Consider the following 16398-nt stretch of genomic DNA (forward strand, 5'->3'; position numbering starts at 1 on the left):
TACATTATTAAATTAGATTATTCAAAACTGAAGCCGAATCTTGGATATATATATATATATCTTTCACTTGGTTATCAATTACAAAACAGACCTCAGGGTTTACTGCAAAAATCAAAGAAAGAAAAGAAAATTGTGTACCTTCAAAAACAAGTCATTTGCTTAAAATACGTTGACTGTGACACAGCAGATAAGTACAATAAATTATCGATGCTGTTTAAACTTCACATTTTAATGTTTGTTTGATATGTGTTTTGACTTGGCACATATCCATTTTTGATTTAATAAACGATTATTATTATTATCGTTTATCTCAATAAACGATTGCACTTACTGATAACATAAATTTTGAACACAGACATTTTTATCAGTGCAACATCCATTAGACTCTGATGTTCGAGATTTAATTACATAATAAAGAACAGTGTCTTTTACAATCATAAAAAAACGCAATTAGCTATATGGATCAAATGACAATTCTAAAATGTGTTCTCAAGACGGCTGGTGTGTGTATTAAAAGTTTAAACAAAATAAATACCAGCCATCTTGAGAACATATTTTTACTTCAAACGGTTTTCTCGTCATCCCGAATTTTAAACTTTTAGCCCGTAACATTAATACACTTACGAAATTAAACTTGTACAAAAGTTGAGTACGTTACATTAAAGTTATTTTGGAGACTCACTATATCATTACAATACACTTCCAGTCATGTTCTATCTAACGACCGGTGTATTTATCGTTGTTAGTCGTAACGATGTCATGTTCGAATCACACTACTTTCTCCTGCAGCCTTTCTATAATCAATCTAGAATTCGACAACTGCATTTTCCTAGCGCCCGTTTGAACAATTACATTGCAGAGAAATCCACTGACGCTGCGTCAGATGACTTCACTGGTTTGTCTTCTTGCAGAATGGTTTGAATACCAGTTTCATTCTCTGGCTGCTCGAGGTACGAAACAGATAAATTTGTCGTTATAGAAACTTGTGTACACGTGACTCGTGTCGATTTTCGAACCTTGTGAGATATTACTGAGTTAATGGCAGAGCATAGCATTAGCAACTGATGAAATAAAACAACGTAATCTTTATAAGTAAGAAGTTAGAATAAGTATAATCTCCAACTATATTCATTATCAGGTTGATTTTAGATATAACTAGGTAGTTTGTGCTGATCTGAAATTAATATTAATGTGTTTATTATGTTTCAGCATTAATTTTTCAGTTAGTTTTGTTGTTTGGTGTGTTGTTAAGCGCAAAGCCACACGAACGATTATTTATGCTTTGTCTGTTATGGTTATCGGAACCCACTGACTTACCACTGAGCCACAGGGTGCGGAAAATGTTTGAGAAAATACTGATGTCAGTTCGAGGATTCGTAACCTTTGTCTCCTTTTGCACTGACTCTACGTTGTTATTTCTGAAATCTTATAAATATATACTCTCATAACCTATGCATATTTTCATCTATAAGAACCTTGTTAGAATAGTTTCAGAGCTACTCTTATATTTCCTACCTGTTGGTGTTTTCTTGACTGAAAATGTTTCTGTGGCTCTTAAAAAGATGTAAACAAATAAATAAAACAAACTTAAACACAATGATTGTTTAGTGAACCATTATGACATAGGCCCCGGCATGGCCAGGTGGATAAGGCACTCGACTCGTAATCTGAGGGTCCGCGGGTTCGATTTCCCGTCGCACCAAACATGTTCACCCTTTCAGCCGTGGGGACGTTATAATGTGACGGCCAATCGTACTATTCTTTCGTAAAAGAGTAGCCCAAATGTTGGCGGTGGGTGGTGATGACTAGCTGCCTTCCATTTAGTCTTACACTGCTAAATTAGGGACGGCTAGCGCAGATAGCTCTCGTGTAGCTTTGCGTGAAATTCCAAACAAACAAGAAAACAAACCAAACCATTATGACAAATCAAAAGCTGATAAACTTATGCTATTAACACAGTCTGTTCATAGAAAACCTTGTAACCTCAAAAGTGGTAAACAACATCTGGTTATCTAATACTTTGGATTGAAATCTAATAGTTTGTTATTAATTAGAAGTGTTTTATGTATATACGAAGTTAAAATATCAATTATCATGGAGGTTAATATTTCGGAGCGCCTGCTAGTTTGAACAAAAGAATTATCTATCATATTGAAATACTTTTAGTGCAAACTTCAGGCTCACAGCCTCACTCTTATGACATATTTTTATAATTATATAGATTCTATGAGAAATTTATGATACTAAGCCAAAAGTTACTGAAGTAAGATTCAAACAGCTGAGTTAGATTTTGAAATATTACGTTTGAAAGTTAGAGTTAGAAATTTTTTGTTATAATGTTTTCGAAATATATGATTTATTTGTAAATAGTTTTGTGGTTAATTTAATGTACTAAGGTTAACCATAGTGGCTGGAAAAATTGTAACGAAACGCTAGAATTTCCTTTTATTCTGTAGATATGTCAATACTCTCTTTAATGTCACTCAAGTTACTCTAGTCAATTTTTCATGATGTATGTCAACATTTGGATCGTGTAAACAGGAAAAAGACATGTAAATGTCTCTCTCTCTTTATGTATATATACACAAACCCACTTGTGTGACAGCTGCTAGAAATGCTATACTTCTGGTAGATTCCTAGAACTAAATATTACTTCGAAAGGTCAGGACCCAGAAAGTCATAGACTTGGAATCCTTCCGTTAACTGACTAGAGAAAACCTCACTCAGATAAATTAAAGATTAAAAGGAAGTGGAAAAAGATAAAGATGAATATTTTAAAAATGCATCTTTTTACATGTATCGTCTGTTTAACTTGGCAATCTAGTGACAAAACCCTTTCTAACATTCTAAACTTTGTGTGAAAGTAAAAAAAACACTGAGGTTAAAAACATTGAAAGTCTCAACATAACACAACACTTACTTTGCGATTGGTTTCGAAATGGAATTCCATGCGTCTGCACCATCTAACGGAAGAAACATTGAACAAATTATTATGATTTAATATGAAATTCAAAATAAAAAAAATTTATTCACCGACCATATTTTTTTTACTTCATTGGTGACTAGAATTGAGTTTGGTCAAGTGATTCGCCCACACAAAAAAATATTCTCAACTCGAAACAGTTTACATGCGGGTAAATAGAGAGATAATAATGACTGCTTCTCGAAATGACTTTAACATTGGTTTATTTGTTTGTTTTTGAATTTTGCGCAGAGCTACACGAGAGCTATCTGCACAAGTCGTCCCTAATTTTGCAGCGTAAGACTAGAGGAAAGGCAGGTAATCATCACCACCCATCTCCAACATTTTTTAAACAACGAATAGTGGGATTGATCGCACCAGTATAACGCCCCCACGGCTGAAAGGGCGAGCATGTTTGGTGTGACAGAGATTCAAACCCGCGACCCTCACATTATGAGGCGAGTGCCTTAACCATTTGGCCATGCCTGGCCTGGGTATCTTATATTAAATTGAATTTGAAGCCTCATTGAGTTGTTACAGACCATCTCTAAACGTATAGCCATACTTTATGTGACGACCGTGTAATGCAATATGTTTTCCAAAAGATAAAGCTATAATGTTTAAAGCACATTACTACTAGTTTCTTGCTTTTCTTAAGCCATCTAGTGTACGAGAAAGACAGTTTTAAGCGCGTCCATTCCAACAGTCCTTTCGCATCGCAATACATTGGCGTTCAGTACGGCAAATTGAGCAGCATGTTATTTATGGACAGAATTAATACCTATTTCTTTTTATTCAGTTTACAGGGGTATATAACGTTTGATGGACACGTCGTGGAAACCCAACTTGTGTACAAGCGACTTTTGTCACTTTTTCAAACACAGTACCTTCTTTATTTTCGTACAGTTATTTGGAACACGCTGTCACAAGACTACGCACCTCGCTTATCATTAGTCACGTGGTTTGAACTCGCGACTACAGATTTGGAGTCGACCGCCTTAATGTTAAACTGCTCACTTATTGTTATTCGTCTGCTGGGGGCCCGGCATGGCCAGGTGAGTTAGGCACTCAACTCATAATCCGAAAGTCGCGGATTCGAACCCCTTTCGCACCAACCATACTCGCCATTTCAGCCGTGGGGGCGTTAAAATGTGACGGTCATTCCCACTATTCGTTGATAAAAGAGTAGCTCAAGAGTTGGCAATGGGTGGTGATGACTATTTGTCTTCCCTCTAGTCTTACACAGCTAAAATAGAGACGGATAGCCCAGATAGCCCTCGTGTAGCTTTGCGCGAAATTCAAAACAAACCAAATAAGCAAATCGTCTGTTGGGCTTTTATGGCTTTATTCTGTCATTGGGCTGACGTTAAAAACAGGATACAACTTAAGACTGTTTCTAAACGTGGCACCTATAAAAATTGCCACTTTTTATTTGTTTATTATATGTCCAGTCTTTGATAAAGCCAGTCGTTGGCGTTAGTTTTATTTTATACACAGTACATACTAGCTAATGTAATTTGAGTAAGAACAACTTACCAGACCTACCAAATAAAGTATCCTTCTTACTGTATAAGAGAAAATGCGTGCGTTTTCTTTACTGGTATTTCCACCTAATTCCTTCAAATAACAATATTTTGTCATGTCTAGTTTTGGAGTATTAAAAATCTAATTGATCACAAGTTTTTCTTTGTTTGTTTTGTTTTGTTTTGTTTTGAAATTTCGCACAAAACTACTCGAGGGCTATCTGTGCTAGCCGTCCCTAATTTAGCAGTGTAAGACTAGAGGGAAGGCAGCTAGTCATCACCACCCCCCCCGCCAACTCTTGGGCTACTCTTTTACCAACGAATAGTGGGATTGACCGTCACATTATAACGCCCCCACGGCTGAAAGGGCGAGCATGTTTGGCGCGACGGGGATGCGAACCCGCGACTTTCAGATTACGAGTCGCACGCCTTAACGCGTTTGGCCATGCCGAGCCTTGTAGTTGAATACACACAGACAAAAGAAAAATGTAAACAAATCTGAACAATACACACTTTTAACCAATTACTTTACTGCTATGGATATTTGTTTTTAATTTATACGCCACACCTGTAAGGTTTATCAGCAAAGGTTTTTCCATAAGACTTCTAGTTCTGAAACTCTGGCAAAACAATCTCCCAGATTGCTTTTATAGTCCACTATTGCTCGATTATGATTATTTTCTAAATCTATTTGTCTCGAATGTCATTTATATGAGGGTCGCAGGTTCGAATCTTCGTAACGCCAAACATGTTTGCCCTTTCAGCGGTGGGGGCATTATAATATGACGGTCAATCCCACTATTCGTCGATTAAAGAGTAGTGCAAGAGTTGGCGGTGGGTGGTGATGACTAGCTGCTTTTCTTCTAGTTTTGCATTGCTAAATTAGGAACGAGTAGCGCAAATAGCCCTCGTGTAGCTCTGCGCGAAATAAAAAAAACAAACAAACCAATGTTAAAATCATTTCGAGAAGCAATCATTATCATCTCTCTATTTTTCATATTAGGGGTGGCTAATGTAGATAACCCTCGTGTAGCTTTGCGCACTATTCAGAAAGAAACATTTGTATGAAACTGTTCCTGTTCAAGAATCTGTATCATGTACCTTTGACACTGTGAGAGCGAGATACATTAAGAAATATATTTTGCACTTAATAATAGATATTTCTAGACGAAACTTATTTTGTAGAAATGACCCATTTGTGGGTGATACTAAAGCATCCGTAGTTGTTTTAAAATATCTTGTCTTTAAACTATTTTAAAATGAACTATTTACCTCTTTTCGTTCTTTTGTTGCGTTTACTGTTTCTTTAGTTAGATGCTGATAAAACGCACGAGATCTTTTTAAACGTGGCATTATATTAAAATCTATTTATCTGACTCTCCAGTTTGTATTTTGTTAATTTTTTATCATATATATGTATTTAATATAGGAACAACTTGACAAGTCACCACGTGGCATTCATATGGAATCTAACGAAGGATTGAGAAATGAGCCGTCAACTTCCTACCAGCAGTTTTATCAAACATATTACGGCACGCCTGAAAGATTGAAAAGTCTGAAAAGGAACTATGGACCTGCCGGACTTAGGGAAGCTTTAGTTGCTGAAAATATACAAGAAAGTAAGACTTTAGTAGCAGCTGCCTTTTTCAGGTTGTTGTGTATTGAACATACTAAAAAAAAAATACCCACATTTTACTTGGAAATTAACGGTCCTAGAAACCCCAAAATAAAGAGCAGGCGCCTCCATTATCCCTAGCTATTTCTATGATTGCGTCATCAAGAATATAAAGCGAAAGATAAATGTCGTTGTCCTGTCTAATCTCACAAGCTTACGAAGGGGGTATGAACATAGGTTTAAACAGTGCTCCCTGAGATTCCGATTAGATTAGAAATACAAAATCCAAGGCCTTATTCGAGCTCAACACTCTCTTAAACGAATTATTCGACCTTAATTTGCCTGTGTGATCTTCCGGGCGCATTTTAGTCCATCTTAATACGGGGCGATTACACCGAATAAATAAAAACGTTCACGGGTACCCCGATATACCTGCCAAATTTGGTTTGGTTTTAAATTGTGGGAGAAGTTCGCGTAGAAATAAGTGAAAAAACACAGAACGTGAATTAATATACGATAACTTTGTTAAACATAAAATAATTCAGCGGGGAAGGTTTGTTTGTTTGTTTTGAATTCCGCGCAAAACTACATGAGGGCTATCTGCGTTAGCCATCTCTAATTTAACAATGTAAGACTAGAGGGAAGGCAGCTAGTCTTCACAACCTACCGCCAACTCGTGGGCTACTTTTTTACCAACGAATAGTGGGATTAAACGTCAAATTATAACGCCCCACGGCTGAAAGGGCAAGCATGTTTGGTGTGGTGGGGACTCAAACCCGCGAACTTCGGATTACGAGTCGAATGCCTTAATCACGCGGCCATGCCGGGCCTCAGAAGAGAAAGAAACAAACGAACAAATTAATTCATAACGAATTAATATATTTTTCTTAGTTTAGTAGTTGTCATTTTATGAACAAAAATAATTATCTCAGACAACTTTATTGAAAAAGTTAATGATTTCAAAGTCTGTTCATTTAAAATAGTCTTAACAAGAAGATGTACAGATTTTTGGCTTTAATTTTAATCAGAGTGCTGTTCATTCCTTTTTCGAATTTGATTTACAAAGTTTTTGTCTAAAGTATTTTTTATTGTAATGATTTTATTATCTTTCATTGTAATAATCAGTTGCATTAAATACTGAAAAAAAATGTTACATAACTTCACAAATTTTTGCCCTTCAGTGGCAAAGCTGTATATCTGCGAAACTTACAACGCTGGAAACCGGGTTTCAATATCCGTGGTGGGTAGAGCACAGATAACCCATTGTGTAGCTTTGTGCTTTATGTAAAACAAACAAACAAAGCAAGTATATTTTTGGGCACATCATAGTCAGATTGTTAGGGAGCTCGACTCGTAACCTGACGGTTGCAGATTCGAATCCCCATCACACCAAACATGTTCGCCATTTCAGCCGTAGGAGCGTTATAATGTGACGGTCACTCCCACTATTCATTTGTAAAAAGAGTAGTCCAAGAGTTCGCAGTAAGTGGCGATGACTAGCTACTTTCCCCTTACGCTGCTGAATTATGGACGGCTATCACAAATAGCCCTCGTGTAGCTTTGTGCGAAATTAAAAACAAGCAGAAATCTTCAGGACGAGATTTTCTTTTACCATTATGAGTATAACAAAACTTGCAGGATAGGTATATTGGTGGAAATGAGAAAATGAATTACCCTATATATTAAACCATTTTGCTAAAAGGTATGATGCAAAGTTCTGAACTACTAATGCCAAGAATGTCCTTATAAAACGCCTAATAACATATGGGTGGACAAAAAAAAGGCCACTATTACAATTGCAACGTCTATACTTGAACGTATTTAAAACGACGAGAAAGTACACTAGAAAATCTTTGAGTGCATACAATAGTTTAGATGTTACAATTAGTCCAATAGTTTAGATGTTACAGTTAGTATACAATAGCTTAGATGTTACAATTACTATGTGAATGACGTGGTGAAAAATTATTCTATCACAAAATTGATAAAGAATATTACATCATAATGGCAAGCCGTTCCCAGGGTTATAGCTAAAAGGCCACATTATTCATTGTTTTACCTGAAAAAGGACGAAAGAATGGTCACTATAACTGCATGGAAGGGTAAAGTGAATTAATACAAGAAATACAATTATGTTAACAGAGATACGCCGAACAGCAAACAAAGTTAAACAGTGTGTAATCTATGGTTAGGATATATGTGCGTATGGAAAAGAATCAGACACTATAGTCAATGAATACTAATAATTGAAATTATATAACATGAAATTCCTTCAGAAACGTATATGACGTACTTCAAAAGTCAATGAAATGAAAGTTCCAGTCTATGATTACTACAAGTACTTGTAAGCCTCCCATTGAGAACAGTAGGCTTGTTTGTTTGGAATTAAGTACAAAGCTACACAATGGTATATCTGTGTTCTGCTCACCACAGGTATCGAAACCTGGTTTATAGCGGTGTGAGTCCGCTGACTTACCGCTGTGCCGCTGGGAGCTATAACGGTAGAAAACAGGTAGTTATTTTTATTCTTTTACTACAAATCTTAATTTTAACCAACAAAACGTACCTATCACATCCGAGTGGTTTCCTGGGTAGATTCCCCTTTGTCCTCTCCCCTCCTACACCGATGAACATGAACTTCCTAACCTTGTATGACCTGTTTCAGTCAGAACATTAAGTATTAGGTCGTCGTAAATCTACAAACATACACTTTCTTTTCATTTCACGTTTGGAATGAAGATCTTTACCAACTGCTCCCCAGTGGCTCACCAGTAAGGGTTCTACGACATTTTGCAGCCGCAATTTCGCACCTGACTCTTGGCAGCCAACATCACAATCGAACTTTGTTGTTCATTTCCTTCATTTTTTACATGTTCAAAAATTTTAACTCTTAACAATATATTTTAATTTCATTTCTCTCATGATGTATTTTCACAAATGTTTGAGCGACAAGATACATGTTAGAGAGTAATACTGAGTTTATCAGAATACCGGAGTTGATGAGAAAGAAACAGAGAGATTAGCTCACGTGCTGTAATTATCCTCCAAACATAACATGATCTCAAGGTATCATCTAACCTGCCCCTACGTGGTTCACCGGTAAATCTTAGTGCTCATACTACTAATAATCGAGTTCAACAATGGCAGTGGGCACACCATAGATAGCCCATTCAGTAGCTTTGTGCTAAATAAACGAACAAAACGACCAAGCTTATATATTGAGGTTCGACATTAGCGGTGTAGCTATCACAACCCATTCAACCACAAACAAAAATACAAACGTTCATCGACATGCTCGTAAACGTAATTATTTTAAATAGTGTGTTAACAATAAATCATAGAAACAATGGATTGATTATAAATTATGTAGCATGAAGACTATGATGTTAATAACATTATGAAGTGTTGAAAACTATAATACGAATAACATTACCGATCGATGAAAACTATGATATTAATAACATTATCGAGCGACGGAAACTATGATATTAATAGCATTATTAATATCATAGTTTTCATTATTAGATCATGTTATTAGTATCATAGTTGATGTAAATACTCGGCTGAGTAATCATTCGCTGCCAATTTTCCTGGGTGCGAAATTGTCTGCTGCTAACGAGCTCGGCTGTCAATTTGTTGGCTACCAAGAGTCGGGTGCGAAGTTGCGGCTGTGAAATTGCGGCTGCGAAATGTCGGGATACCACCAGTAAGTCAGAATGCTTAAAACGCTAAAAACTGGGGTTTCATACCCGAGGTAAGCACAGTTCAGGTATTTCGTTGATAACGAAAATAATATAGAACTTTATTAGTTAATTTTGGTCGTGAACCGTTATGGGTTATGATTATTTTATGGGACATATTTGCTATTTTTTGCAATATTCAAACTTCTTCACCATTACCCACCCGTGTTAAGCACACCACATAATTTATAGTTTGAAATAATGAGAAAAACATTCCCATGCATATTCAACTTGATTATCAGAAGTCTTTGATGTAAAGTAAAACATATTCAGTTGGTCGGATGGCTTACTTGTACAATAGTGAGAAGTTCAGTTGACGGAAACTATCACAATAATTAATTATCATTCTAGCTTCTGTCAGTCTCTCGTTAAAAGTGGTCTAAATATGCATTAGTGCAGCTAACATTAGTTTTAAAATAATAAAAACATTCATCATGCTGCCCTGCTTTTTATGAAATACTTTCTAAATAGCCAGGAATAGAGTGAAGAAGTCCAGTTTTCTTTGTAAACAGCAGTAATCCAAATTAAGATACTACAGACATTTACGTTCCTGTTTTGAAGGCCCGGCATAGCCAGATGGATAAGGCACTCGACTCGTAATCTGAGGGTCGAGGGCTCGAATCCCCGTCACACCAAACATGCTCGCCCTGTCAGCCGTGGGGGCATTATTATGTTATGGTCAGTCCCACTACTTGTTGGTAAAAGAGTAGCCCAAAAATTGGCGTTGAGTGGTGATGACTAGCTGCCCTCCCTCTAGTCTCACTCTGCAAAATTAGGGACGGCTAGCGCAGATAGCCCTCGTGGAACTTTGTGCGAAATTCAAAACAAACCAATCCTCTTGAAATATCGATTAGATTAAACTTATCAATTATCATACAGCAGCTCTTCGCTATTTATCATTCAAAATCGTAGTACTCACCATTCACTACTTCGTTCGTTTATAATTCTTAAAGTAACGAAGGCAGTCCCGCATTCGTTCGTGACGTCATCCTAATACTGTTTTTCTCGGTTTGAGCGAGAGCACTTTCAAACGTGTTATTAACGTTATTGTTCTCACACTTCTGTGTCTGGTCAATAGTTGAGTGATGTGTATAGTGAATAGATTGTTTACCGCTAACCACAAGAGCTTCGTATTTACTTACGTATTTAAAGAATAGCCGTCCTTAATTTAGCAGTAAGACTACAGTGAAAACAGCTACCGTGTTTCTCCGAAAATAAGACAGGGCTTATATTAATTTTCACTCCAAAATATGACACTAGGGCTTATTTTCGGGGGGATGTCTTATTTTGATATATTAAAAAAATGAAGTTACAAAGTAAAACTATTAAACTAACCATTTAAAATAAACTATTATTAAACTATTAAACTAACTGATTAATTCTTAAACAAATTAATTAACTAACTATTAAATTAATTAATAAATTATTATTTTTTTATTTCTTTCCTCTTCCTGCCACTCTTAACTAGGGCTTATTTTAAGGGTAGGGCTTATATTAAAACTATCCCCAAAAAATCACACTAGGTCTTATTTTATGGGTAGGTCTTATTATCGGAGAAACACGGTATTCAGCACCACCCACCGCTAACTCTTGGGCCTACTTTTATCAACGAATAGTGGAATTGATTGTTATATTACAACATACTTATGAATTTATAGAGTAAGTAACATGGATTTATTTTGCTAAGCATTTTAATAGGTAAACTACATGTTGGTTTTGTGTTTTGAATGTCGCGCAAAGCTACACGAGGGCTGTCTGTTCTAGCCGTTCCTAATTTAGCAGTGTAGGACTAGAGGGAAGGCAGCTAGTCATCACCAACCGCTGCCAACTTTTGGGCTACTATTTTACCATTGAAGAGTGGGATTGACCGTGGCATAATAACACCTTAACTGCCGAAAAGGCGAGCATCTTTAGTGTGACGGAGACTCGAACCCGCAACACTCAGATTACGATATCGATCGCCCTAACCACCAGGCCATGCCGGGGCCCACCACAATATCGGATAAAAGTAAGATGACATTAGTTTATAAACATTTAAACGTATACAAATGCAAGACATAACTTAGAGGTAAACACAACAAATATACTTGTATTTACCTTGTAATATCTAGAGTTGAAGCGTTTCATGGTCAGAAAGTATCTCGCTAAAACGAAAGATATATGACTTATTTTAGAACAGGATTTTTAATAGACTTTTAACAACTTGGCATAGAACAACTATTTATAAAAATGAAACGCTTTGATAACGCACAACAGCTGTACCAGTTTCTTTTACTTTGAACAGATGTATATCTATATCTATACTTCGACGACCCATTAAGAAGATGTACAACAAAAATCATTTGAGCTTAGATATAATAAAGAAGTTTAGAGCATGTTCTGAAATGGATATATCAACTGTTATTACTTTATTGTATTATATGTATATCATACATGATTCTAAAGACTCTGTATTTGAATTGTTATAATATATGAATACCTAAAAAACTGGTGTAGCCCATGTACTTTTCCGCTAAGCAAAGATACAAGCATGCACTTTTGTAATGGTGGCCATGATTAATTTAGACTCGAAAAAAGTTTAACTTTATGGAAATGTTGACCTAAAAAATTAGTAAATCAGGTCCTTCAAATACACATTCAGTGGTAAACAGAAAGAAATTTCAGTCTGACAGTCATTCTCTTTGTGTAAATAAAAATATCTAACGTTTGACTATTAATGGTTTGGGGTCCCTCATGGCCAGGTGGCTAGGGCGCTCGACTAGCAATCTGAGAGCCGCGGGTTCGAATTCCTGTCACAACGAGTATGTTCGTCCTTTCAGACTTCGGGACGCTATCATTTTACCATCAATCCCACTATTTGCTGGTAAAAGAATAGCCTAAGAGTTGGCTGCTGGTGGTGTTGACTAGCTGCCTTCCATCTAATCTTACACTGCTAAATAATGGACAGCTAGCGCAGATAGCACTCGTGTAGCTTTACGCAAAATTCACAACAAATAAACAATGACTGCGGACTGACGTTTTAGTCACGCATCTTTCGAAGTATGTTTTTGTCCTGTAGGTATAGAGTCCAGTAAGTTTCAATCACTTCGCAAAGTTTCTCTCTCGAAAGCTAAATAAGTGTTTATGATCAAAGGAACGTAGATTATACTAAACCACATTCATAAATGATAACGACTTTATTATAGTTAGTGTACGAATAAAGTTAGAAGAACAAGATTTTAAACTGCTACGTTAGCGCATTATTAATAACCCTCACAGAGTCTGTGTTGTCATTCTGAACATTAGATTTTGTATTTTTTATTGTCTTCGTAGTCAAACATTAGTTTCGTGTCAATTCAAAACCTTCAAAACATCTTCAAGTCATACATTACGTTGGTTCCGTTGCGACTTGTTTTCTGTGTCTAAGATAACCTACAAGTGTGAGGCCACACGAACTTTACCCATCTTGACATCTCGTGGGCTTCCTTAAGGTTCAGGGCATCTTGGTAGGGGTTCTCCCTACTTTGAAGGATCTTTGAATCAGTTATATCGTGACATCTCTTGAAGAAACCTACAGAGCGTTTTACCCCATAAGGCACAGTTTGACGAACATAAAACTGATGTGCTAAAAATTAAAAGTAACCTGAAGGTCATAATTATCTGTTTTATGAAACAAAACTATCCAACAAATTAACATACGATTCTATATAAATATCAATTTTCTGTTCTTTTTCATTTTTTTTACCATGAAATAGCAGTTTTTATTCCTGATAGTGAGAATGTACTGATTTCTAATAATGTAGCATTGCAGGGTTATATCTGTACATTTTCTGTATGTTTAAGGCTAAAAATTACTAAAATATTTGTAATATTTATTTGATGTAATTAAGCGCACAACAGAATTTTTAAAAAGCAAGTGTTGCCAATAAAAGTTGATAAGCCTTTATGGGTTTCTTTTTAATTTTTTGACAAATTTAATCGAGGGTTATTTACGCTAGCCGACCCTAATTTAGTATCGATAAACTAGAGAGAAGGCAGCTAGTCAACATAACCCACTGCCAGCTCTTAGGCTATTTTTTTTTTTACTAGTAAATAGGGCATCACGTTATATCTTGCGTCTTTGTATAAGTGCCCTTTAAGTGGGCCTGGCATGGCCAGGTGAGTTAAGGCATTAGACACATAATCCGAGGGTCGCGGGTTCGAATCCCCGTCATACTAAACATGCTCGCCGTGGGGGCGTTCTAACGTTACGATTAATCCCATTTTTCGTTGGTAAAAGAGTAGCCCAAGAGTGGTTGGTGATGACTGGCTGCCTTCCCTCTAGTCTTACACTGCTAAATTAGGGGCGGCTAGCGTAGGTAGCCCTCGTGTAGCTTTGCGCGAAATTCAAAACAAACCAAACCTTTTAAATGTTTCGCCATCATAAATTGTACAACCGATTTAATAAACCAAAATGGCTACTAGAGAGTTTTTTGCGTGTTAATAATGTAATTTTTTATAGTATAATTGGCGTGTAAGAGTCCCATTTGCTCTACCCACCCACATATAATGGGTGTTGAAGATCGCGACTTCCCGGACGAGACAAGTTAGTACACTGAATGAACTTTCACGAATTTCTTTGTACGTGGTATATCCACGCACGTAGACAACATTGACTTCATGATTTTAAGCGATGTTATAACACCATATAGCCTGTAATATACAGAGCAATGAAGTAGATTATCTAAGTCGTGACGTGACGAATATGTTACTCATCTCTTTGGATACAGTTGACGGCTGTCGGACATTTACACGTGATCTCATAACGTTTTCAGATTTAGCACGTGCTTTCTGTACGACGTGCAAATCGTAATAATAAAATTATAAACGACATCCACAAAATTATTAAAAAGTGCTTCGCTAGGCTAATCCTTTATCTCAAGTGGTAGAGTCCTAGTTCGTGAGAAGTATCACGTTTGATCTTTGGCGACGAAAGAATCAGACTGCTAAACAAAGCACTGAAAATTCTCTTTTAACAGACGCCTCCAGGAGTCATTCATGGAGTTTGACATGAGAAGTAATAACCACAATAAACGTTCTCAAAAATTATTAATAAAGATCCTGACTGTAAAATGTCATCAGAGAAACTGACGTCACAAGCATGCACAGAAAGAATATCTTGGTTAGGGATATCATTTGACCATGTAACTATATTACTTAAGGGATATCATTTGACCATGTAACTATATTATTTAAGGGATATCCTTTGACCATGTAACTATATTACGTAAGGGATACCATTTGACCATGTTGTAACTATATTACTTAAGGGATATCATTTGACCATGTTGTAACTATATTACTTAAGGGATATCATTTGACCATGTAACTATATTACTTAAGGGATATCATTTGACCATGTAACTATATTGCTTATTTAAACATTCTGCTTTTCCACCAGCTTACATATATTCATTAAAAGTTTCTTAACATTGTTTGTTTGTTTATCTTAACCTTATGTGGTGACCTACAGACGACGTAGTCCTAACTTGATACAATCGTTCGTCAGAAAGAAAACGAGATTAAGTGGAAATACTAAAATACTGTCGAAACTTTTATCGTCATCACTTTTTGCGTGTTTTCTAATGAAACAGCAAAAACCGGTTATAGTTTATAAACATAATTCATAACCGTCCGAAATGCTTCTGTGATTTTATCTGTTCACATGTTTGAAACTAAAACTGTCGACAGCATCTTGTTACAACATACAGAGACTGAGTAGATTATATCAAAATGGTTTTGGAGCATCGTCATATTCTGTCACAGTCCATGTCGTCATCTCAGGCTGTACTCTATCTGATGGCAATAAACTTGCAGCGTAGTTTTTATTGTAAAAGATTTTGTAATAAAGATTTCGTGCTCAAAGCTGACACTCCTTCCCTGCATACTCTACAATGGATATAATTGTTACATGATTTGTTGATTTATGTATTAATATCACTTTAATGCAATATAGTTGACACAGTAAGTATATTTAGAGGCTAAATGAGTAATTTTGAGTGCTAAAATTCATTTATGTATATATAAATTTATGCATGGCACGTGCATAAGTCATGTGTCATTACATCCAGCATTCGAATCTTACGTTTTTTTTATAAGAATAAACGGATTAATAAAAAATTAACACATTGAAATATTTCTTACTTTTCCTCGAAATAATTCATTTTTATCTTTGAAAATTTTACACACTCTATAGGAAGGTACGTAAACATTTATTTTTATGGTATTTTTGAGTAATAGCTTCAAATACCTTAACTTATTTTCTATGAAATATTATACATTCTAAAACGTCTCTCATCTACAGGTCTTTATCTTGCTGTCAAAGTTCTATGTTAGTCGATAGTAGACAGTTATGTTATCATTCGTGTGTTCCACGTGATATTTTTTTAAGACCGTGTGATTTTTGCTGTGCTTCATAAACATATGTTTGTTGAATTATATTGCCATCTCTTGAGACATATAATAACCATAATTTAAAATATCACGAAGAGTTACAGAAATAATCGTTTAATCAGCTTCAGAAAAACGGTTTCGAGTACA

General features: G+C 35.9%; 1 protein-coding gene across 1 annotated transcript in view; it reads left to right on the plus strand.

The window, feature by feature from the left end:
- Positions 1-759: 759 nt before the first annotated feature.
- LOC143243686 (uncharacterized) overlaps positions 760-16398 on the plus strand; it is a 35406-nt gene continuing 19767 nt past the window's right edge. Inside the window, exons 1-2 of the mRNA XM_076487325.1 lie at positions 760-915; positions 5915-6104. Of these exons, the coding sequence (XP_076343440.1) occupies positions 760-915; positions 5915-6104 (346 nt within the window). The remainder of the gene's footprint in view (positions 916-5914; positions 6105-16398) is intronic.

Source organism: Tachypleus tridentatus, unplaced genomic scaffold (assembly GCF_004210375.1).
Source record: "Tachypleus tridentatus isolate NWPU-2018 unplaced genomic scaffold, ASM421037v1 tig00003717_pilon, whole genome shotgun sequence".
Taxonomy (NCBI): domain Eukaryota; kingdom Metazoa; phylum Arthropoda; class Merostomata; order Xiphosura; family Limulidae; genus Tachypleus; species Tachypleus tridentatus.